This window comes from Ursus arctos, unplaced genomic scaffold (genome assembly GCF_023065955.2).
Source record: "Ursus arctos isolate Adak ecotype North America unplaced genomic scaffold, UrsArc2.0 scaffold_2, whole genome shotgun sequence".
Taxonomy (NCBI): domain Eukaryota; kingdom Metazoa; phylum Chordata; class Mammalia; order Carnivora; family Ursidae; genus Ursus; species Ursus arctos.
The window spans coordinates 83188427-83211098 of NW_026622874.1; the positions used below are offsets into that span (position 1 = coordinate 83188427).

General features: G+C 54.3%; 1 protein-coding gene and 2 long non-coding RNA genes across 4 annotated transcripts in view; 1 reads left to right on the forward strand and 2 right to left on the reverse strand.

Moving 5' to 3' along the window:
* Positions 1 to 3439, reverse strand: part of LOC113267572 (uncharacterized) — a 108329-nt gene extending 104890 nt beyond the window's left edge. Inside the window, exons 1-2 of the long non-coding RNA XR_008960266.1 lie at positions 2319 to 3439; positions 1735 to 1854 (exon numbers count right to left, since the gene is read on the reverse strand). This is a non-coding gene — a long non-coding RNA (uncharacterized LOC113267572). The remainder of the gene's footprint in view (positions 1 to 1734; positions 1855 to 2318) is intronic.
* The window catches only part of SCNN1B (sodium channel epithelial 1 subunit beta), a 53437-nt gene that overhangs the window by 29254 nt on the left and 1511 nt on the right, over positions 1 to 22672 (forward strand). Inside the window, exons 2-11 of the mRNA XM_026515602.4 lie at positions 3110 to 3428; positions 5532 to 5808; positions 8073 to 8263; positions 15231 to 15334; positions 17526 to 17689; positions 17963 to 18070; positions 19373 to 19490; positions 20500 to 20575; positions 20849 to 20906; positions 21550 to 21611. Coding sequence (XP_026371387.1) covers positions 3118 to 3428; positions 5532 to 5808; positions 8073 to 8263; positions 15231 to 15334; positions 17526 to 17689; positions 17963 to 18070; positions 19373 to 19490; positions 20500 to 20575; positions 20849 to 20906; positions 21550 to 21611 — 1469 coding nt within the window. The 5' untranslated portion in view covers positions 3110 to 3117. The remainder of the gene's footprint in view (positions 1 to 3109; positions 3429 to 5531; positions 5809 to 8072; positions 8264 to 15230; positions 15335 to 17525; positions 17690 to 17962; positions 18071 to 19372; positions 19491 to 20499; positions 20576 to 20848; positions 20907 to 21549; positions 21612 to 22672) is intronic.
* Positions 5530 to 21831, reverse strand: LOC123001973 (uncharacterized). Of its 2 annotated transcripts, XR_008960267.1 has the most exons (8): positions 21402 to 21831; positions 13959 to 14423; positions 13685 to 13802; positions 10533 to 10690; positions 9741 to 9895; positions 8334 to 8432; positions 6317 to 6445; positions 5530 to 5776 (listed from the first exon to the last, which is right to left on the reverse strand). It is a non-coding gene; the product is annotated as an uncharacterized LOC123001973 (long non-coding RNA). The 2 variants fall into 2 exon arrangements; XR_008960268.1 differs by lacking the exon at positions 13685 to 13802 and having other exon boundaries at positions 5530 to 5771.

Here is a 22672-nt window from a genome sequence, read left to right on the forward strand (position 1 = left end):
ATCTAGATACTATTGCCTGGTAAATTCTGAGCCTGGGGCCTCATTGTTAGTCTGGGAAATTAGCAGGGGTTAAATAGATGCTTAGGACCTGTCTGTACCAAGCCGACTTTTTCCTTGGCTGAACCAGAATGATTAAATGAGAATGGCAAAGGGGAGACATCAGAAAGGCCCTTTGTCTGGTTCTTCTGTGGCAGTTTATTGATGTCTCATGTGCTGCTCACCTATTAGGCCTTGGGGTGCTAGACTATAAAGACAGACAAAGCCCCAGTTCTTCCCAAATTTATAGTTGTGGATAATAATGTCTAAGAATGAAATAACAGACGCACCACCTTGCAGTTTCCCGGTCATGGTAGTACTTTGATGGTGCCCTTAGAGTAGTTATTACTATGATCACTATAACTTTATTTTCCCAGAGTAGGGAATGGGCCCTCTAGGGAAAGATGGGGGTTGGGTTAATCTGTGAACGTCCATCTTAGAGCCATGATGGCCTGAGCAGGCACACGGAGCTTGATTTCCATCAGAGAGCAGAGGCATTGGAGGGGAAAGCCTTTAATGCTTTGGCCAGGAAGGTGGGAGATATTATTGTGTCAGAAAACTAGGTCAGCAGTGAACATGCTTGAGCAAGTTTAAGATCTCTGTTTAGATATGAAGGTCTGGCATTATCCATTTGGCCATTCGGTGGAGTTTCCAGGCACTGTGCTGGGCTTGTCAGGAATACAGAGCTGCTACTCTCAGAGGGCTTATGATCTCTTAGGAATGAGAGGCCATAGGCCGAAGTAGGTATGACACAGAGTAGAATGAGGTGAATTTCTTTCTTTGTTCAGATTCCAATGGTTGCAAATGACAGACACCCAATTTGCATCAGCATAAGAAAGAAAGAAAATGTATTGGTTCTTGTATCTGCTGAGTCCAGGAATAAATGGCTTCAGGAAGTGGCTGGATCCAGGTGTTCAAGGTTGTCAGAAATCACTCTCTCCATCTTGCGGCCCTGCTTTCCTCTGTGTTGGCTTTAATTCTCAGGCAGTCTCCCTACTTGTGGTACCAAATACCACCGGCTTAGGGGTCTTTGTTAAAAAAGGGGTCTCTGCCTCAATTATACCAGCATAAAGTCACGGAATTGAATCTCAACAATCCCCGCTGGGGTTAATGCGAGTACCCCTCAGACTAGGGGCTGAGTCAACCTGGCAGCTCAAACCAACTGAGACTGGGGGAGGGTCAGTTCCCCTGAGGACACACAGAGCCACCCTGAGAGGAGGGTGAGGGTCCCTCCAGCCAGGGAGTCAGGACAGCTGCAAGAAGGAGGTGGCCTTTGGCCAACTGTGGCTCCCGGGATGGAGCTGGGGTGCTCCAGCAGCAAGTTCTTTCTCTGTCTCAGGAGAAGGGGAGAAGAAACAGGTACTGTCGAGAAGCCAGCATGGGCCAGGCTCTGTGACACGTATCTGGGCTCCTCTTCAAAAGGACCCTGTCTCCTCATGCAGGTGAGAAACAGAGTCTCAGAAAGAAGGGTGAGACATTCCTCAACAACCCACAGCTAGCCCCCAAGGCGTCTGGACCCAGCCTCGCCCCTTCCAGCCCATGTCTTTCCAGATGGCTGATCGGACGGCATCATGCCTCCATGCCTCCCAATCCTGAACATGGCCCACAAGGTCCTGCTCACCTCTCCAGGCTCCCTCCTCCCACCCAGAGCCCCTGCTCCTGCCATCCCCCCCCCAGCCCCCCTCCACTCCTCTTTACCTAGTTAACTCTGTGTTCTTTAACTCAGCTTCTCCGGGGAGTCTCAGAACTGGGGTGGGGGTGGGGGGTGCCAGGCATTCATCCACACGCTACATATTTTCATTCGGTCTTCACAACAACCTGTGAGAGAGAGGCGTTATAATCCCCACTTACAGACCAGGGCACTGAGGCACCGGGTCAGTGATGGGCTCAAAGTCACACAGTTAGAAAGTGGCGGGGCTGAGATTCAAAGCAGCCATTTCAGCTCCAGAGTCCTGGCTTTTCCCCACCGCCCTTTACTGCCTCTGCGACCTCAGAGCCCAGGGTCCCAACCCTTCCTACCATGTTTCGTAACTACGCGTTTTGGATGGATTATTTGATGAACATCTGTCTCGCCTGCCAATAGCTTGTAATAAAGGTACCTGATGGGGCGCCTGGGTAGCTCTGTCGATTAAGCGTTGGACTCTTGATTTCGGCTCAGGTCATGGTCTCAGGGTTGTGAGATCGAGCTCCACGTCGATCTGAAGCCTGCTTGAGATTCTCTCTCCCACTCCCCCATGCCCTCTCTCTCTAAAAAATTAATTAAAAATAAAATAGAGGGGCACCTGGGTGGCTCAGTCGTTAAGCATCTGCCTTCAGCTGAGGGCGTGATCCCAGAGTCCTGGGATCGAGCCCCACATCCGGCTCCATCCTCCACTGGGAGCCTGCTTCTTCCTTTCCCACTCCCCCTGCTTGTGTTCCCGCTCGCTGGCTGTCTCTCTCTCTCTGTCAAATAAATAAATAAAATCGTTTAAATAAATAAATAAATAAATAAATAAATAAATAATAAAATAGATAAAAAATAATAAAATAAAATTAGACAAAGGGAGCTGACGTAGTGGGCATGTAGTCTGAGCTAGGCACTGTGTTTAGCATGTTTGCACATCACCTCGTTTCACCCTCTCAGCAATTCTGTAACTGAGGTACAGTGATCCCCATTCTACAGATGGAATACCTAAGGAGTTGAGAATTTAAGGAAATTGTCCACTAGGCTAAAAATTCCCAGAGCGCAGAACCCTTGTTTGTTTTGCCCATCATTGAGTCCAGAGGGACTAATTCAGTAGCTGGCATACAGTAGGCATTCAGTAAATGCTTTTTGGTTGGTTGGATGGGTGGAGGATAGATGGCAGGAAGGGAAGGAGGGAGAGAAGGGGGAGAGGGAGGGAAGGATGGAAGGAAGGGATGGGGAAGGAGGACAGGGAGAGAAGGGGGAGAAGCAGGGAGGGACGGGAGGGGAGGGAGGGCTAGGAAAGTGGGGGGGAGGAAGGGAAAGGAGCAGGGAGCAAGCAGGGGAGGGAAGGATGAGCAGCAGGACCAGGACCGGTGCTGGATCTGACTTGCGGGTGTCTCCGCACAGGCGCCACGATGCACATGAAGAAGTACCTGGTAAAGTGCCTGCACCGGCTGCAGAAGGGCCCGGGCTACACGTACAAGGAGCTGCTGGTGTGGTACTGTAACAACACCAACACCCATGGCCCCAAGCGCATCATCTGCGAGGGGCCCAAGAAGAAGGCCATGTGGTTCCTGATCACGCTGCTCTTCACCTCCCTGGTCTGCTGGCAGTGGAGCGTCTTCATCAAGACCTACTTGAGCTGGGAGGTCAGCGTGTCCCTCTCCGTCGGCTTCAAGACCATGGACTTCCCCGCTGTCACCATCTGCAATGCCAGCCCTTTCCAGTAGGTGGTCCCTGGAGTGCTAGGCTGGCTCTCCCTGCCTCCCTCCCTCTCTCCCACCCCCTTCCTAACTCCCCCCACTTCCTCTCACCTCTCCTACACTCCCTCCCTCCCTCTTTCCCTGCCCCTCCCTCCCTCCATCCCCCCTCTCCCTTCCTGCCCCATCTTTCCCTCCCTCCTTCTCTCCCCCTTCCTGCCTCCCCCTTTTTTGTCGCTCTCCCTCCTTCTCCCCTTCACTCTCTCCTTCCTTCCCTTCTCTCCGTATTCCTTTTCTTTCCTTCCTTCCTCCCCTTCCCTCTTTTTTCTCCTTCTCTCTTTCTTTCCCTGTTTGCATCATCCCTTTGTAGCAAGTACCATTCACAATTCATAAACTTCTTAGGCTTAAAGAGGACTAGGGACGCCCAGCTGGCTCAGTCTAGAGCATGAAACTCTTGATCACGGAGTTGTAAGTTTGAATTAATTATAATCATGATGATAAAAAAATATATAGGAATGGTACATCAAGTGCTGATGAACTGCCAGGCAGTATGTGGAGTGCTTTTCGGTTAATTTACGTAATTCTAATCCACACAACCACCCTAGGGGTGGGCACGACTGTATTAACTCCAATTTATGGAGATTCAGATAAGTGAGGAACTTGCCCAGAGACACACAGCGAACAACTGTGGCATCGGAACCCAGACCTGATCTGACTCCAGAATTGCCACCGTTCAACCACATAATGGCACGGCCCCTGAAAGGGACACGTTGGGGACCCGACCTAGCCAGAGTTGAGGAGAGGCAGGGGGTTAGAGGAGAACACCCCAAGGCATGAGCAGAAGAGAGCTAGGCGGGATGCAGAGTGGCCCAAGTGCAGGACAGCTGCTGAGGCCCTGTGACGAGGGGACGAGACAGAGTCTGGTGCTTTCAAGGAACTGCAGGGAGGGCCGGTGTGGGTGAGTCACAGGGAACATTCTTGTCCAAAAGAAAGTCCTGGAAGGGAATTCATACTTCCTGATTATATTTCCAGGGATCAGAAAGTCCCTTCTTTCTAGTTATCGGGCTCCAGAGAACCCGTAGTCATCACAGTACATCACCCTGGCCAGGCACAGTTCTTGCTACTGTGGCCACCTTACCTCACTGAATCCTCCCGACAGCCCTCCAGGGTAAATAGTTTAATCCCCCCATCTTGTAGATGAGAGAACAGAGCCTCGGAGACGGTAACTTGCCCCAAGGTCACACGGATAGCAAGTAGCATCCCAGGATTCGAACCCAGACTGCAGGCCATGACCCACCTCGCTTGACAGCAGCTGTGGAGATCTGGGCTATCCTAGCGGCCCCCACCCCACAGCCCACCGCCCTCCCTGAGCCCTCCTCTTGCTGCGTACACACAGGTGGCTGGTTTCATGGTCTGGGGACAGGAGGTGTCCACAGCTGAAGCCAACATCAGCTCGGGCCGCTCTACCCCTTTGTACCAGGACATGGGTCTGTGGCCTGGCTTTGACACTCACTCCTGTAGGCTGTCCTCCAGCCAGAGCTGATGCACATGGCCCTGGTGACCGTCCTGTGTGGCAGGGCCTTGGATAAATCAGGTCCGGAGCGACGGGGGTACAGGGCCTGGTGGGGACACTCCTTGGTATGGACACATTTCTGCCAGACTGACCAGTCACCATTTCCAATACGGGGGCCTCCAGGGGCTGAGAGAAGCTGCTGGAGCCCAGCCCCACACTCCCACCCACCTTCTCCCTCCTGAAACTAGCTCCTGTTCCCAAAGTCGCTATTGGAGAGTTGGAACCGGGAGCTGTTAAGAGTCTTCCTCATTACAATATGAACTTCATAAGGATAGGGAGCCCACGTGTCTTGTTCACTATTATATCCTCTGTGCTTTGCACAGTGTCCAGCACTTAGTAGGCGCTCACTGCATACTCGGTGGATAAAGAAGTGAGTGGGTAGGTGGAAGGAGGCATGGATGCCTGGGTGGGTGGGTAGAGAGGGGCTTGGGCGGAACACTCTCCTCGCACGTGGTGGCTGGCAGCCACGCTGGGGCAGGGAGGGGTGTCCCCGACTGCGCCTGCCCTCTGCCCCTCAGCTGCCCTTGCCCCCCTGACTGGCCCCCTCCCCACCCAGGTATTCCAAAGTCAAGCATTTGCTGCAGGATCTGGATGAGCTCATGGAAGCGGTCCTGGAGAGAATCCTGGCTCCAGAGCAGAGCTACAGCAATGCCACAAGGACTCTGAACTTCACCATCTGGAACGACACGCCGCTGGTTCTGATTGATGAGCGGAACCCACACCACCCGGTGGTCCTTGATCTCTTTGGGGACGTCCACAATGGCTCAGCAAGCAGCAGCCCAGCTCCAGGAAGGACCTGCACTGCCCAGGGGTGCAAAGTGGCCATGAGACTAGTAAGTGGGCTCCAGGCAGGCATCGAGCAATGGGCCCTACCCAGGGAGGCTGATGGGAGTTCCTTTCCTTTAATAATCTGGGTCTTGCTGGGGGGAAAGGCAGGCTGGAAGCCAGTGCCCATTTTGTCTGTTTAGAAAGCTTTCTTTTTTAAATAGAAAGAGCTGGTCCATTAGTCAAGACACTATTGGATGCCAGTGACCCAGGTCACACTAGCTTAAGCAAAACAAGGAATTCACTGGCTCATATACTGAGAACTCCAGGGGTAGAATGGGTTCAGGTATGGCTGGATCCAGGCATTCAAATGTTCTCATCAGGACTCTACCGCTCTCTATTTTTGTTCAGTTTTTCTCCCAGTTGACCTCACTCTCTGGTAGCCTCTCTCCAAGCAGAGGGTCAGAGGGTCTTGGCTATGCCAGACATACACCCCATCAGCTCAGCACTCTCCCCTGAGAAACAGAACTCCTGTTCTCCCATAGCCCCAGCAAAAGTCCTGGGTCACATGCTCACCTCTCAGCCAATCACCGTGCACTGGAGAATGGGCTCTCATGATTGGCCAGTCCTCGGTCATGTGTCCTAGAGCTGGGGTGATGTCAGTCTATACCACGTGGACCCAGTGAGGGCGGAAAGGGTGCTTTCCTGAAGAAGGAATTTAGTGTTACTATCAAAAGACGAGGGGCATAAATATCAGGCAGGTGAAAACCCACAGGTGTGCAATGCCATCTGATGCCAGAGCATAACTGCCCTGCACCAGGATGCTGGGATGCCCGCCAGCCGGCCAGTGGGAAGAGGCTTCCTTGTCTGTGCCTCTAAGTCTAGGGAGCTCCCTAACTTACAGATCCCTGGCCCCCACTCCTGGGGAAGCTGAACAGGCCTAGAAATCTGTATAGTTAACAGCCTCCCTAGATTTGGATGGTTACCCTTGGCTGGGGACCCGGGCTGCGGCCATACACTCCCCAGGAGGAAGCCCCTGACTTCCACTGAGTCAGGGCTCCCCCTATGTCTCCGCAAAACCAGCAAACAGTCTGAGGCTCCAGAGGCCCCGTGCCAGCTCTGACCCAGTGCCCTACTGGTTTTTGGTGCAGTTACCCGGCTTCCTGTGTCCGGCTCCTCACCTGTGAAGCAGGCTTGTTCCCGCTGGCTGTCCCAGCTCTCGGGGTCAGGCCCTGTGTGTGCACGCGCGGTGCATGCTGCATGGGTGTGTGTGTGCACACACTCGGTGCATGCTGTGTGGGTGTGTGTGCATGCCCGGTGCATGCTGTGTGTGTGTGTGTGTGTGTGTGTGTGTGTGTGTGTGTATTCGGGTGCATGCGTGTGTAGTGGAGAGGAGGGTCTGCTGGCCTCAGTTTCCTCATGATGATGGAGTAGGATTACTGTACAAATCGAATGCAGTAATAGAAAATCCTCAGAACAGAGCCTGGGACAGAGTGAGTGTTAAGTGTTATCGTCATCTCCCTAAGGAGAGAGGAAGAGAACTCCAGAAATGGGCCTGAGGACAGTGCCCCAGGCCGGCCCTGGGGAGGGCAGTCTCAGAATGTGGAGAAGCTCCTCCCGGCCTCCTGGGTTCCAGAAGGAAGGCCCACTAGAGGGCTGAAAGAGGCAGAGTGGCTGAGGCCAGATTCCCAGGGCTGCGGTAGGGCTGTCTGCATGGTGACCTGGGCATCGTGGTAGGCCGGCTGTGGTAAAGTGGAGGGGGGCCCTGCACCCCTCACAGGGGCGAGGCTGACAAGGCCCAGGTCCTTCCCCTGCTGAGGGGGAGGGAGCCTTGAGCCTTGAGTCCTTCATGGTCCACACAGCCTCCAGGGAGCTGCCTCTGGAAGTCTGTGAGGAGGCCAGCAAAGGAGTCAGGGAAGTTGGAGGGTCCGGGTGCGTCTGTCTGTCTGTGTGGCCACAGGAGCATGAATATGGATCAGCTAGGTATGTGGGCGGGGAAGAAGGTCTGGATATGAGTGTGTGTGGCTGTGACCATGACATCGTATGGCTGTGGATGTCAGGAAGTGGGCATGTCTATGTGTACGTGTGTGCGTGTGTGTATTTGCTCATGCATAAGGCTAGTACAGGGGTGGCCAGCGACCGTGTGTGAGACCTTGTGACCGAGCAGCCGTGTATGAGGGGACAGCCCCTGAGCCCTGCAAGCGTGAGTGTGAACACATTCTCCACCGCACCGAGGTGCAGCCCAGGGAAGGGCAGCTGGCCCTTGGGGACGGTGGCAGGGGGCCCTGCCAGCATGTCCTGCGCCCACCAGAACCCCTCTCGGCCTCCGCAGTGCAGCCTCAACGGGACCGTGTGCACTTTCCGGAACTTCACCAGCGCCACCCAGGCCGTGACAGAGTGGTACCTCCTGCAGGCCACCAACATCTTCTCTCAGGTGCCCACTCACGAACTGGTGGAGATGGGCTACCCCGCCGAGCGGCTGATCCTGGCCTGCCTGTTTGGGCCCGAGCCCTGCAGCTACAGGTGAGAGCCGCTCCGGGCCAGCCTGGCCTGCCCCCCACCCCCACCGTCACAGCCCTGAGCCGCCACAGACCTGTGCCTCGGTGTCTCCAGGCAGATTTCCTGGAGGCAGAGCCTGAGAAGGGATGTGTGGAGGGCCCATGACAAACGAGGGAATCACTTTAGGACACGTCTGTAAAGGAAAGCGGGATGAGGAAGGAGGAAAGAGCTCAATGAGGCCGTGGTCTCTGGCGACGTCTAGGCATGATCCCTGGGGCATCGGGAGCATCAGCCACACCACAGGATTGTCCTCCTGAGGGGCCAGCCTTTTGTCCCTGCAGCATCAGTGCCTCACGGGCCATGGGCCACCCTAGGAGGATGGGCTGAGGTCCCCTCACTTCCCAGGCAAGGGGGCTGCAGAGGGGGCAGCTGTGAGCTGTTCGCCTCCAACACCCAGTGGCTGAGGGGTCTGGGCGGGCACCCCGGCACCTCCGGCCCTGGTTCTCATCCCGGACCGTCCACCGCCTCGGCTTCCCGGGAGGAGAGCTGAGTTGGCTCAGCTCAGAGCTTAGAAGGGAGCGTTCTCTGGCATCCCTGACAACCCCCAAGGTTGAGAGGATGGCAGAGTGAGAATAACGTTCACCCCAAAAGCCTGTGCAGCTCTTACGACAGGTCGCCAGCCTCTCCCCCACCCCTTCACCACCCTTGCTGCTGTCACACCCAGCCCCGGGCCCTAGCGTCTCTGGCGCAGGACCACGGCCTGGAAGCTGGGCCCAGGCAAAGCTGCTCCGGCCGCAGGGCCTCCAGGACTCGTGGCCAGAGCTCTGGGTGTGCAGGGCCCACATGTGCTGGCATCCTGTTAGTCCGGGGCTCCACGGTCTCGCACTTTGGGGCCCTGGAGATGTCCACGGGGTCCTGCCACTTCTCATGAGTAACAGGCTTCCGGTGTCACCCTCCAGGGGACGGTGCCTGAGCCCTGCGCTCTCTCTACCCATGAGCCTTCAGGAAGCTCTACTGAGTCTGCTTAACGCCACGGGGACCCTCTGTCCCCCCAAAGGCACAGCGGCAGGCATTCTGCAGGCAGTTTCAGGGAATCCAGGGCCCCCTGAGCCGGCAGAGGTGCACACCCCGCCGTGTGGTGTGAACTGGAAAGGTGTGGCCCGCAGGCGGAAGAGTACAGGCCGGTGCTCCTGCTGACAGGACGCGTCCAGCCCATGGCATTGGCGTGGCTGGCTGCTGGCTGCATGCCAACCCCTCACTCTCAGCCAGTGGCCTTTGCTCAGCGCACCCCTGGCCCGCCACTCCTGGCAGCCCTCCCAGAAGGCTGCAGGTAGCCGGTGGACTGGCGTGTCGCATCCGCACGGTCACCTTTGCCTTCTCACTAGAGAGAGAGGTCAGACTCTGCCTTCAAGCATGGGGCCCATCTGCTCAGTGAGAAGAGCCTTGGGCGGTGGGTGAGGTGGGAAAGGGGAGGGGTCTGTTAGGGTCTGCGGGGATCTACCGTCAGGTCCCTGGGCCTTGAGCGGGGTCCTGGTGTTGCAAGATCAGTGTTGTGCACAGAGCATGGCTTCATCGTGGGCAGCTCCCACGCTGGCACCCTCCACAAAGCAGGTCCCACTGGGTCACCGGGACTGAGAGTGAGGAATGAGTGGTCCCCTAAAGAGAAGCAGAGGAGCTGTTAGCAGAGAAGGGGCAACAGATGGCTCTGGGGCAGGCAAAACACCCAGCATCGGCCATGCCACTTCTGTGGTGTGGCTGTGGCTGGGCAGTAACTATAGTGAGGGGGTCAAGGTTAGACCACTGGGTTCAAATCCTTGCTCTATCTTACAAGCCGCGTGACCCTAAACAAGTTTAACCTCAATGGGCCTCGGTTTTCCTCTTCTGTGAAATGGGGTAATAACATGCCTACTCTGCGGGGCTATTTTGAGTATTGGATGAGGTGATATGTGACAGTAGTGCTGGCCTCAATAAATAATAGTTATTATTGTCATTAAACCCACATTTGATCAGGAACTCATTATTCAATAATAATGCTAACATTTATTGAGCCCTGCTGGTGTGTCAGATTAGTACTTCACAGGTATAAAATTAATTTAACCCTGGCCGCAAGCCCATGAGAAAGGTACTCTTATGTCACTGCATTTCACAGGATGCAACCAAGGCCCAGAGAGGTTAAGCAACGTCTCTGAGGTCACACAGCTAGTGAGTGGCAGAGCTGGCAGTCTGGGCCATCAGAAAACCAGATCATCATCTTCCCTCCCCACCCACCTTTCCCAAGCCTGTTCTTTGTCACCTGCTTCCCTGAGTCAGCGTCAGACGCGGTGCCAGAGGACACGTGCCTCTCTCTGCCCTCCCGACGCCAGGCTCCAAACACTATGTCCCCGCTTCCTCACTGTCCTTCTGGCTCCATCCTCTCTCCCTCAAATGTGGCACATGCTCAAGAAACAGCCACTGTAATTAGGAAAAAAAGAAGCCACATTTGGACCCTGATGACAAACATCCTGGATTTGAATGCCAGCTCTGCGTGGGTCACGCTTCTTGTCCTCTCTGGGCCTCAGTATTCTCATCTGGAAAATGGGGATTGTGACATGGCCTCATAGGGCTATTGTGGGGATGGAAGGACATAGATGGTGTGTTACAGAAAGTCCTTGATTTGGGCTTATACATATAAGATGGATTTGGGGGAAGAATGGCACAAAGGTGAGGTGTCCTCCTCATCACAGCATATGTCGGGAGGGACACCACCCAGCATGTTGACCTTCCTCACTTGGTTAAGGGACTGAGGGGGGCAGGCCTCTTTATTGCAAGATGCCTGCCTTCCCTTCCTTGCGGAACAAGTCGCGAAGTTGAGCCCTGATGTCCTGGAGACAGGAATATAGACCATTTAGAATTATGTGGGGAAGAGTTCCCTTTTCTCTGTTCGTTCATGTTACTCAGTCATTTATACCAGCACCAGCTTGTGTATATTTGTGTTGTAACCCCATCCCACGTTATTTATTTTCTTACTCAAATTCTTCCAGCTTTGGCCAGTAGCAGCTCCTCATGTGGGGCTCCTGTGTCTCTTGGACACATCCCCATCTCTCTCTCTCTCTCTCTTTTTTTTTTGACTACTTCTTTACTTTCTGGCACTGTAAGATGCCCCAGCCTTAGAAGCAGCCGTTTCTCTGAGGAGCTCTGGTTCCTTTTATTGGAGAATGGGATTTAGAAACCAAGATCTAGGCACATATAAGCCAGCAGCAGCTTATTATTATTGCTTCAGGGACCGGCTCGCTAGCTTCCTCCCTGGGAAGCCTTTCCCGACCCCTGCCACACAGTACCACCGCTGTTATACTGCTTCCTGCCAGGATGCTCTGCCTGTCTTTTCCAGAGGTTTGCGCCGGTCTTGGGCCAGAGGCCTTACGCCCATCTGGGGAAGGTGCTTTGGGAAAATGCCTGGCTCTGGAGCAAGAGTCGGCGGGTGCTGGGAGCAGCCTCTCCAGGTAAAGAGCGTGATCAACAAGCAAACAGTTGGCACACACGCAAGACAGAGAGAGAGCACAGCCCTGGGCAGGAGAGGATCGGGCCGCGCCCTGAACGGCCTCCTCCTGCTGGGCTGCAGATGTCCGAGAAGGTTTCTTGGGAACAGTGTGTCCCCATATGCCTGGGGCGGGGTCTCTCCCTCCAGAACAGTGCCCGGCTTTAGCTGGTTTGCCCTGCTCTGGCCACAGCCCTGATTCTCCACGGATGTAGACTCCCGAGCACCCGCCCAGAGCTATTTCTTCCCTCCGGGCCTTTGCCTGCACTGTGCTCCCGGCCTCCTGTGCCCTTTCTCCTTTCTGGCCCCTAGGCTGCTCGCCTGCCTCTTAGCCACCCTTAAAAGTCTCAGCTCAGGCCTCCCCTCCTTCAAGAACTCTTCCATGACCCACACTCCCCCCCACACACACCTCTGGGAGAATGAGGTGTCACTCCTCCAAGCTTATCTCTGTTGATCCACTTATCACATATTATAATTTACCCAACAAATATTTACTGAGTGTCTGTCTACTGCGGGCCAGGCTCAGAGGACAGCATGGGGAGCGTGGCTGCCAGCACTTGCTGAGTATTTCAATATGCTCGCCATCCAACCGTCGCCTTCGTCCTGTCGTCCTGTAGGGCAGGTGCTCTTACCATCCCGACGTTACAGGTGGGGCCCGGCCAGGCTCAGAGAGCCCAAGCTCACCAGCTACTCAGTGACAAAGCCGAAATTAGAATCTAGGCAGGCTGGCTCCCAGGCGTGGGATCTTAGCCTCTAAATGCTTCCTTCCTCAAGACAGACAGCGGCCCTCCCTCGGCTTACCTTCTAAAGCAGCAGGCAGCTGATAAGCAAGCAGTTAACTAAGGAAGATAATTTCCGATTTTGACACATGCTATCAGGGAATAAGCAGGCAGAACTGATCAAGTAACCGGGTAGGGAAGTGATTTTGCCTGCAGAGTGCAGGGGTGAGGGGGGGGGGGTCTCACAGCAGGTGAATCCTGAAGGATGAGGAGAAGCCCCTTACTTGGCCAGCTGGTCAGAGAATATTCCGGGCACCCAGGGGCCTTGAATTTGGAAACATCTCGGAGTGCTGCTGGAGTGTAACAGACAAGGGGGAGAAGAGCAACGTAGGGCGTTTGCATTTTCTTCTGTGAGCAGCAAGGAGCCTCTGGAGGGTTCGAGCAGGGGTGTACCCTGGAATCACAGTTCAAACCATCGCCCTTACCACTGTGCAGAGGGGAAGTAGAGGCCCCTTCAGGAAGTACGCAGGGCCGGGCACTGGTGGCTTGAACCCTGTTACAGGGGGATCCTCAGTGACGGAGAGAGGTAGACAAGCCAGAGGCACATTCTGGAAGGGGAGCATTGACAGAACGCTGCTCCGCGTGCCTCACCACACCAGGTCCCGCTGCCACACGGTGAATATCCAGGGCAGGACTCTCTTGTTCACCTCAGTTGTCCCCCACCCAGCACCTGCCTCAGTAAACACTGGTGAAGAAATGTGATTTCTTCCTGATTTCCCTTTCATTATTGAGGACACCGAAAGCCAGACATGGAGTAAGCCACTCATATCTGCCCAGGGTCAGCTCCCAGCTTGGATGTCACAGCCTGCCCCCCAGGGATCCACCTCATTCTGCCAATGCAGGGGAATGGGGGGCAAAGGTGGAGGGAATGGCTTCCTAATCTCAACATTGGGGCAAATAACAACTGACCTCGCCGGGTTCCTCTGAGGACCAAATGAGAGAATGTACGCAGAACTATGCAGCACCAGGTGGGCCCCTAAAAGTTGCATGGTCAATGTTTCGAAATCCAGGGTTTAGAAGACAATATTGCATTTCAGTGGGTGTTTCTGCACTCAGCCCCCTTCCTTTATGTTTTTAATAAAACAAGAAAAACAAAATAAAACCATGCGAAGACTTTGTAAAGCTATTCCTTACAGAGACCCGAGGACACACCTATAGGCAGAATAGAGCACGATGAGCTCCCGTGGACGTGCCATCCCAATCCCACAGCCACGACTCTCTTCCCCTCTGTCCATACTGCAAGCAAAGCCCAGACTCCAGGGTCTTTCACCTGTAAAGAGCTCAGAATGTATCCTCAAGAGAGAAAGACTTTTTTTAAAAAAAAAACCAAACCGCAATGCCATTATTCCACCTAAAAAAAAATTAACAATAATTCTTCAATACCATCAACTAATTCCAATCATGTCCATACTCATTCATGTCCTACCTTTTTGCTCGTATGCGTGTGTGAATCAGGATCCAATTAAAGGCAGCATGTTGTGATTGCGACCCAAGTCTTTAAAGTTTCTGTTCATCTGTAGGTTGTCTCCCCTTTCCTCTCTCACGGGGTGTTTGTTGAAGGAACTGGGGTGTTTATTCTGTTGCATTCCCCAAGGTCTGGATTTTGCAGGATGACTTTTCTTTGGTGTCTTTGAACCTGTTCCTCTGTCTCCAGTATTTCCTGTAAATGCTGGTTACAGACAGATGCTTGGTCCTGTTCGGGGAGGATTTTTATGTTTTATTAGCAAAGCCACCTCCTCGGCAGCCTGTGGTTTTCCATCAGGAGACAAGCAGCATTGGCCACCACCAGTGGGTGTTGCCCAAAGCCATTCATTCATCCGGGGTGCGAAATGTTGATCAATTCAGTGCCTCTCCAAGGATTAGCTGGGTCAAACCAGAACTGTTTTAACAGCTATATGACAAGAAAAAAAACAAAGTCAGATGGAGGGAGCCATAGATTAGAAGAAACTTGGAAGACCTATCAACCAATCACATATTAACCTCATTTGGATCCCAATTTAAACAAATAAATTGTAAATGTAAGAGACGGTTAGAACTTTGAACTGAATATTTAACAATATTAAGAAATTCTTGTTAGTTATGTTTAACATGGTAATAGCAGTATTTAAAAAAGAGTTCTTACTTTTCAAGATACACCTGGAAATGTTTACAAACAAAATCATGAAGTCTGAGATTTGCTGGAGAATAACATGGAAGGGAGATGGGACCGGGTAGAGATGAAGCATTCGTAGTGGCCCTGCCGTGATGATTCTTGAAGCTGGTGGTGGAGTTCACTGTCTTGACTTTTTTGTGTTTGAAATGTTCCATATCCAAAAAAGTCCTTTTTTAAACTGAATTCTTTGAAACTACAGGATACCATTGCTCCCATCACGAGCATCTTTATGGAAGCATTTCTTGTGGTGGTTAACTTATTTCCTTAGGAAACATTTACAGGACATAAGAGAGGACCCTGCATAGGGTCCCACACTCCTTGTTATAAAGCTGTGTCTTTCCTCGGCCTCTGGGGGGACCCTCTCCTGATTCATCCCCTCTCTGACCTGCCATGTCAGCCACTTCCCTCTCTGTGTGTGTTCCTGGCTTGCCCAGTGCACCTGGCTGGGTTCTGTGGCTCCCCTCCACCCTGCGTCCTGGACAGCAGTCTGTCAGGGAGGCACCGGCTGGGGTGGGCCTGCTCTCTGGCTGATGGTGTTTCTTTTAGGAACTTCACATCCATCTTCCAACCGGATTATGGCAACTGCTACATCTTCAACTGGGGCATGACAGAGAAGGCACTCCCTTCGGCCAACCCTGGAGCTGAGTTCGGTAAGTCTCGGTTCATCCTGGGGCCAGAGCCATGGGGCTTGAAATCCCCACCACGTGGGGCTAAAAGACCCGGTAACCATGAGCTGTGGGGGGGCAGGTCTGGGGTTAGACAGGAGGTGGCCCAAGGAGGGGCGGCCACTGTTGGGTCTGTGTGCGGGGAGCCATTCCATTGTCCCTGCAAAATGAACGACCCCTCTTAAAAATTTAAAAAGAAAGGAAGAGTTTTATTTGAGCCCAAGTTAGGAGAGCTGCTGGGGATACACAGTCTTCACAAGGAAGAAAGTGCTCCAGGAATGGAATGTTTGGAGCAGGATTATGTATGGTTTTTACAGAAAGGATTACAAATCATCATGACCAAGGCCGTTCTGGAAAGTTACAGACTTTATCTTATGTTTTTAGTACGTGCAGGGCTGTATGACTTTAATTTTATAGGAACCAGGGTTTGTTTGTTTTTTCCTTATGTTTGGAATGCTCCTTTTTGGTTATTTGTTTTAACAAAGGAGATGTACAGTGTGTGCTGCTCGGGGTGGAAATAGAGCCTCTGAGGTTTTGACGGAGTCATTTTGACCGTGGTAAATATTAAACTACAGTTTCTCTGGGAGCCCAGAAGCAGGGCCCATGAATGTTAGAAGTTGAAAATCTCCTCTAGCACCCTTCCAGAGCTCCCGTAAACACCTGGGCTAGGGACCAGTGCTCCCATTATGCTGCTGAGCAAGGTGAGGATTCAGAAGCAGTACAGCTCAGGGATCGAAGCCCAAGCTCCTGGGCCCGGGGGGAAACCCCAGCTCCACCACAGACCCCCCGGTGAGCCTGAGCTCAAGACTGAACTTCCGGAAGCCTTGGTTTCCCCGTTCAAAGACAGTATACGGGAGCCTAAGACAGCCTATCACGTACTCCTCACGGATCACTGTGACATAATTCCATCACCCGCTTAGCACCGTGGTTAGCAAGTCATACGTGCTCAGTATATGCCAAATATTCTTGGAAGGCTTAAAGAACTTCCCCAAGAGCACATAGCTGACCTGTGGCAGAGCTCATACTCTTACTGAGCCTCATTGCAACATGGTTCTTGAGCGAGACAGAGAGGGGGTGAAGGAGTAAACAGAAGCTGGAAGCGGTTGATGACAGAGGCCACTGTGTTGGCCTATCTCTGGGGAAAGACTCATGGTGGCCTCGGATGGCTTCGGAGATCCTTCCTCCACTTCCCCATCAGCTTCTGACCTTCCCAGCCTCCAGGAGGCAGGCTGTCATTCTAAGTCTCAGGGCTATTAGTCAAGAGAGGCCCAGAGAGGATGCTGACCGCCCCTCACCCAGCCCCTGTGCCCCTGAGATCACCGTGTATCACAGAGGTGCCAGTGAACTCACTTCACAGGGGCAGATGATTAGGACCAAGGAGCTCAGCTGCCTGTGTTAGAACCCCGACAATGCTCCTTCCTTGCTGGGTGACCCTGGATAAGTCCTTCCACCTCTCTGTGCCTGTTTGCTCACCTGTAAAATGGGGATTATAATAATACCTTTGCTCTCGTGAGCACCAGTGAGATCATGTATAATAAAGCACTTGGCCCAGCACTCAGCACATAGCGGGTGCCTGATCGATGCCAGCCTGTTGTCCTAGCCACTCAGCATAGCCCTATGGTACATAAGATACAGGGTCTAGTCTCTGCCTTCAAGAAGGAAACCACCCAGTGGGGAAGGAAGACAGACAATAAGAGTCATATAAGTGAGGCACGTACTTGGGAGAAAATTTCCAGAGCTAGGAGACCTAGTCTTGGTAGTCAGGAAAGGCTTCTGGAAGGAACAGCAGGAGGTTCTAGGTGAGGGGTGAAGGCAGTCACATAATTCCAGAGTAGGGGAATAGCATTCTTGAGGGAACAGCATTTGCGAAGGCCCAGCAGCAGGAAGGAGCATGGAAGCCAGCAAAGATTGAATGAAGAGAGTGAGGACCCATGTGATTTGGGTGGGGCAGTCCTGCACCCCTGCCACATGGAAAAGCAATTTTGGGGCTGGGGAATACAGGGTGGCTTGGGCTAGGAAGGGGGCCTTGGAGAAGGCAAGAAGTCTCAATTTTCTCAAGGTGGAGCCAGCTTCCTGGGTGGGCCCTAGAGGTCTCCTTGGCTGGGTGGGGAGAGGGCCTGGACAGGTGGATAAGCGGGAACGAATTCAGGCAGCCCTTGGCCCCACCTTCCCACAGGCCTGAAGCTGATCCTGGACATAGGCCAGGAAGACTATGTGCCCTTCCTCACGTCCACGGCTGGTGCCCGGCTGCTGCTCCACGAGCAGAGGTCCTACCCCTTCATCAAAGATGAGGGCATCTACGCCATGTCAGGGACAGAGACATCCATCGGGGTGCTGGTGGTATGGCCGCAGCCCAAGGGCAGCCTGAGGGGGCTAAGGGTGGAAGCCCACCTACCCAGGGCTGACCTGGCCCTCCCTCGTGGTCCATTCCCACCTCGTCTTCTGGCTGGAACCTCCAGCAGGGCCACCATGCTGTGGGGGAAAGAAGGGCACACTCTGACACCTACTGGGGCCTATGGCATCCCCACTAACCCCTGTGCTTGCTGGGAGGGAGGTACAAAGGGGCTTCCTAGGGGGGACCAGGGCCTCCAGGAGCAACCTCTCTGGACACAGGACAAGCTGGAGCGCAAGGGAGAGCCCTACAGCCAGTGCACCATGAACGGCTCCGACGTTCCCGTGCAAAACCTCTACAGCGACTACAACACGACTTACTCTATCCAGGTAGGAAGACAGTGCGGGCCTCGGGAACTGGAGACCCTGGCAGTCCACATCTACCAGGCCCAAGGCCTCAGGGCTCTGGTGGAACTGATCCTGGCAGGACTGGCTGTACTGGATTTTTGTGGGTGACCGCAGGGTGGTTTGTGGGTTTTGTGGCCTTTGGAGCTATAGAGCCAGTCCCATGCATGGATGCCCACCAGGGCCTGGGGCCGGCCACTGCGCATCCCCGCTCGGCAGCTATGCCCTTGGATCTCACTCTGGGGTCTCCCAAAAAGAACCCTTGTGTGGGAGAGATGCTGTGCTAAGGGCTGGCACGTGTTATATCATCCTTCGATCCTGTCTACACCTCAAGGGGCAATAATAGCATTTATTAATATACTAATAATAGCATGTTATTATTATTAACTTATTTAAGTACTAATATACGGAGAGGAGCAGGCTCATTATGTGCTAGGCAGGCACCGTTGCAGGTGCTTTACATACACTGATTCATTTAATCCTCACAATGATGCTAAGATGTAGATAATATTACTAGGAATGAGGAAATCGGGGTGTATAGTCCCCAGTACAAAGGCCTCATCAACTTACCTGAGAAGTCCCTCTTTGTATCCGGCCTCGAACCCCCTTGCTGCAACTGGGGCTTCCCTCTTACCATGACCTCCAGGGCAGCCCGGGGGGCCCGTCCCAAGACCCAGCCGCAGTGGAGAGGACTGTCTAAAGCCTCCGCGCAGGTGACAAACGACCCCTGGCTGACACTTCTTCCCCAGCCCAGGAGGCCTTTGCAGATATGGCAACTGAGGCACGACGAGGGGGAAGTCTAGGGCCCGCCTCTGTGCCTGTGAGCCCTGAGCATGGTGTGGGCTTCCCTTTTGTCTCCGTTCCTAGAAATCCGACCCTCCCCCCTGTGCCCACCCTCCTGCCACTCTGTCCAGCTGACCTGTGCACCCTACACCCTGACCCATTAATGAGAACTGCCAGCCCTGTTAATGAGAACTATCGAAGAGTGGCTGTAGTATTTGGACCAAGCCAGCCCTCCCCACATCCTGTGTAGGGCCCCTGCAAGGTGGCAGGGCCATCTTCAGAGAGCTGGGTCTGGCGGAAGTCCCTCCACGGGGACCAGGGACTGAGAAGGACAGCCACACCCTGGCTGTGGGTGTCAGGAGGCGCAGCTCCTTAGCAGGAGGGACCCCTCCCCTGACTCCCCAGCTCCCTGGGCCTCGGCATTACCTCCCCCCAGACCCCTACCCCTGGAGCTGGGCTGGGGCATGGAAGTCACAGCCGTCTTCTCCTGCCCTCCTACTACAGGCCTGTATTCGCTCCTGCTTCCAAGAGCACATGATCCAGAACTGCAGCTGTGGCCACTACCTGTACCCGCTGCCCCATGGGGAGAGATACTGCAACAACCGGGAGTTCCCAGACTGGGGTGAGCGTGGATCCCGGGTGGGCACTGGTGCCCCGGCTAGCTGGGGCTCTGACTGCAAAGCCCGGGGCACAGCTCCATGTCCTCAGCAGGGCCGGGGATGTGGTCAGGCCTGAGCCTCCGCAGTCCGCAGCTCCCCTCCTCCCCCAGGCTCCCCTCCCTCCTGTGTATGTGTGCCACGTAAATGCCTGCCCATGTGTGAGCTTGGCATGCAGCTGCTGACGAGGGCACTTGTGTGTGTGTGTGTGTGTGTGTGTGTGTGCGCGCACGGGAGAGGGCATTTGTATGTTCGTGTCTTAATGCACAGGAGCACTGGGACCGAGTCTGCACTTGTGTTCACACATGGGCATGGATTGCTTCCAGTGTTTGCATCTGTGCATCCTGGCTCGTGTGCCCACATATGTGTGTGTCTGCATGCACCCACAATGCTACACGTAGGAGCCTCAGCATGCGTGTCCGTGTGTGTGTGTAAGCTAACAGGGTCTCCCTGTGGGGTGCTGGGTGGGAAGGGAGACTGAGGTGGCCTCCAAGAGTCTGAGGCCTGAAGCCACAGGAGGAGGAGCCCCGGCGTCCAAACATGATGGATGTTGTCGGAAGCAGAGAGAGTCCCATCACCTCGTAAAAACAATGAAATATGTAGCCAAGAAAACTATCCCTTTCGACCACCCATCCCTTCATGCATGACCCCATCACCCTGCCCGTCGGCCCTGAGGGGAGATGACAGAAGGAAAGCTGCTCTCATCCTGCTGAATCTAGGATGTTTGGGGCAAGGCTCCCCCAGGCCAGACTGGGGCGAAATGGCTGGACGTGGGGGGCAGGGTGGGAAGGGATGACCCTCCATGGCAGGAGAGGTGGGACAGAGACAGCGCCCCCACCCACCGAACCACCAGCCTTGGGGGGCCATGGCCAGGAGGGCAGGGGGCAGCCTGAGGCTCAAAGGGAGAGAGGAAAACATCTAGAAACCCCGTCTCCAAGTCTCTCCCCCTCTCCCTCCCACCCCCGTCCCGTTCAGCCTACTGTTACTCACACCTGAGCATGAGCGTGGCCCAGAGGGAGACCTGCATCAACATGTGCAAGGAGTCCTGCAAGTAAGTGGGGGGCAATGAGACTGGGGGCAGGGGTGGGGAGGCAAGGAGACTTGAGGGGCAGGGGTGGGGGGAGTGGGGACTCGGGGGGACTAGAGGGGCACAGAAACTCGGGGGGGCAGGGGTAGGGGGATGGGGGCATGGGGACTGGAGAGCAGGGGTGAAGGGTGTAGAGACTGGGGGGCAGGGGTGGGGGCACAGACACTTGGGGGGCAGGGGTGGGGGGTGGTGCTGGCAGCGACAGCGACAGCCACAGAGCTGTCATCTCTCTTCCAGTGACACCCAGTACAAGATGACCATCTCCATGGCCGACTGGCCTTCTGAGGCCTCTGAGGTGAGGTGGTGGAGTAGCCAAGCTCCTGGCCACCCACCTTTGGGCTGGGGGACAGGTCTGGGCACAGGTCTGCAGTCTGTTTGTCCCTCCACCCGTGTCTCCCAAGGCGCTATGCTGGGGACACAGCAGTGAAGGAGACAGGCACAGCCCTTTGCTCTTGGGGAGCTTACATTCTAGTGGGGGAGACAGACAATATACAGAAGTTAGATCATTTTAAAGTGTGATAATGGTAGGATGAGTGGAGAGTAACCAGGGAAAACCACTCTAGACAGAGTGGTCAGAAAAGACCTCCTTGCAGAGGGGACATCTGAGTGAAAGCTGCAGGATGAGCTGAGCCAGCCTGGGCAGGGCTGGGGAGAGGGTCTGGGCAGAGGAAGAGCACATGCAAGGGCCAGAGGTGGGAAAGACCCGGCACAGGATGGCTGGGCCTCTGGGGGAAGTGCCTGGAGCCCAGAGTGCCTTCTCCCCACAGCAGCACCCAGTGTGCACTATTACCTTCCTCCTCTCTGTGCCAACACACGGTCAGTCCCGGGGGCTTCGGGAAGCTTCAGGGCTGTGGTCTGTCCCCAGCTGGTAGCAGAGCCCAGGATTAGGAGGGGGTGCTGCAGGTGCCATGTTTTTCAGCTGCCTTCTTGGATTCCAGGATTGGATTTTCCACGTCCTGTCTCAGGAGCGGGACCAAAGCACCAATATCACCTTGAGCAGGTGAGCCCAGAGTCTGGGTGGGGCTGGGGAATGCAGAAAATGGGAGGAACCAGAGCCTCAAGGGAGGGGTTTGGATATAGGACAGGTACTCAGACACCTCACACTGGTCAGATCCAGGAGGAGGCCTAAAGGAGGAGGCACTGGGAATGAGAGAGAAGCCAGCAAATGGAATTCAGGGTCTACCACTTCCCAAAGGAGAGCCTATTCTTCCATATGTCACCTGTCCATCCACCCATCTACCCATCCACCCACCCACCCATCCATCAACCTTCTACCCATCTATCCATCCACCCACCCACCTATCCGTCCATCCATCCACCCACCCACCCATTCACCCACCCACAATCTATCCATCCATCCATCCATCCATCCATCCATCCATCCATCCATCCTTCAGCCCTCTAATTTTCCTCCCATCCATCTATATCCATTCACCCATCCAGCCATTCATCCCCCACATCGTCCACTCATCCATTCTTCCACTCATCCATCCATCCACTTATCCTCCACCCATTCCTCCATCTCTCCATCCATCAAACACAAACACAAATGGAGCACAGAAAAGACACAGGCCATACTCTTGGGAAGCTCCAGTTTGGAGGACAGAAATATGCTAACTTATGGTGATGAGAGTCTGTATAAGGCCCTTCTTTGGGAGCACAGCAGGGAAGAAGCTATCTACCTGAGAGATAAGGGAGTTCTGTAAAGAGAGGTGACACTTGAGCTAACTCTCCAAGGAGGAGCAGGAACTGTTCAAATAAGAAGAGGCAAAGATGTCCAGGCAGAAGACTGGAGGTGTGAGAGAGCATAGCTTTTCTGAGGACTATTGGGTGCAAAGGGAAAGCCCACTTGCCCAACTCTCTGTGCCCCAGGTCCCGTAATAAAGGAGCAAGGCTTAGGACTTTATACAGAGCCTACTGTGTATGGGCTGGGCTCCCCAGAGGTGGGAGAGGGGAGCTCAGAACCAGTCCTCGGGGCCCCCAGAAAGGATGCTGGGCAGAAATGCTCTTTGTGGCCCCAAGGCCCAGAGGGGCCAGGGAGGGCCACACTTTGGGCTTTTG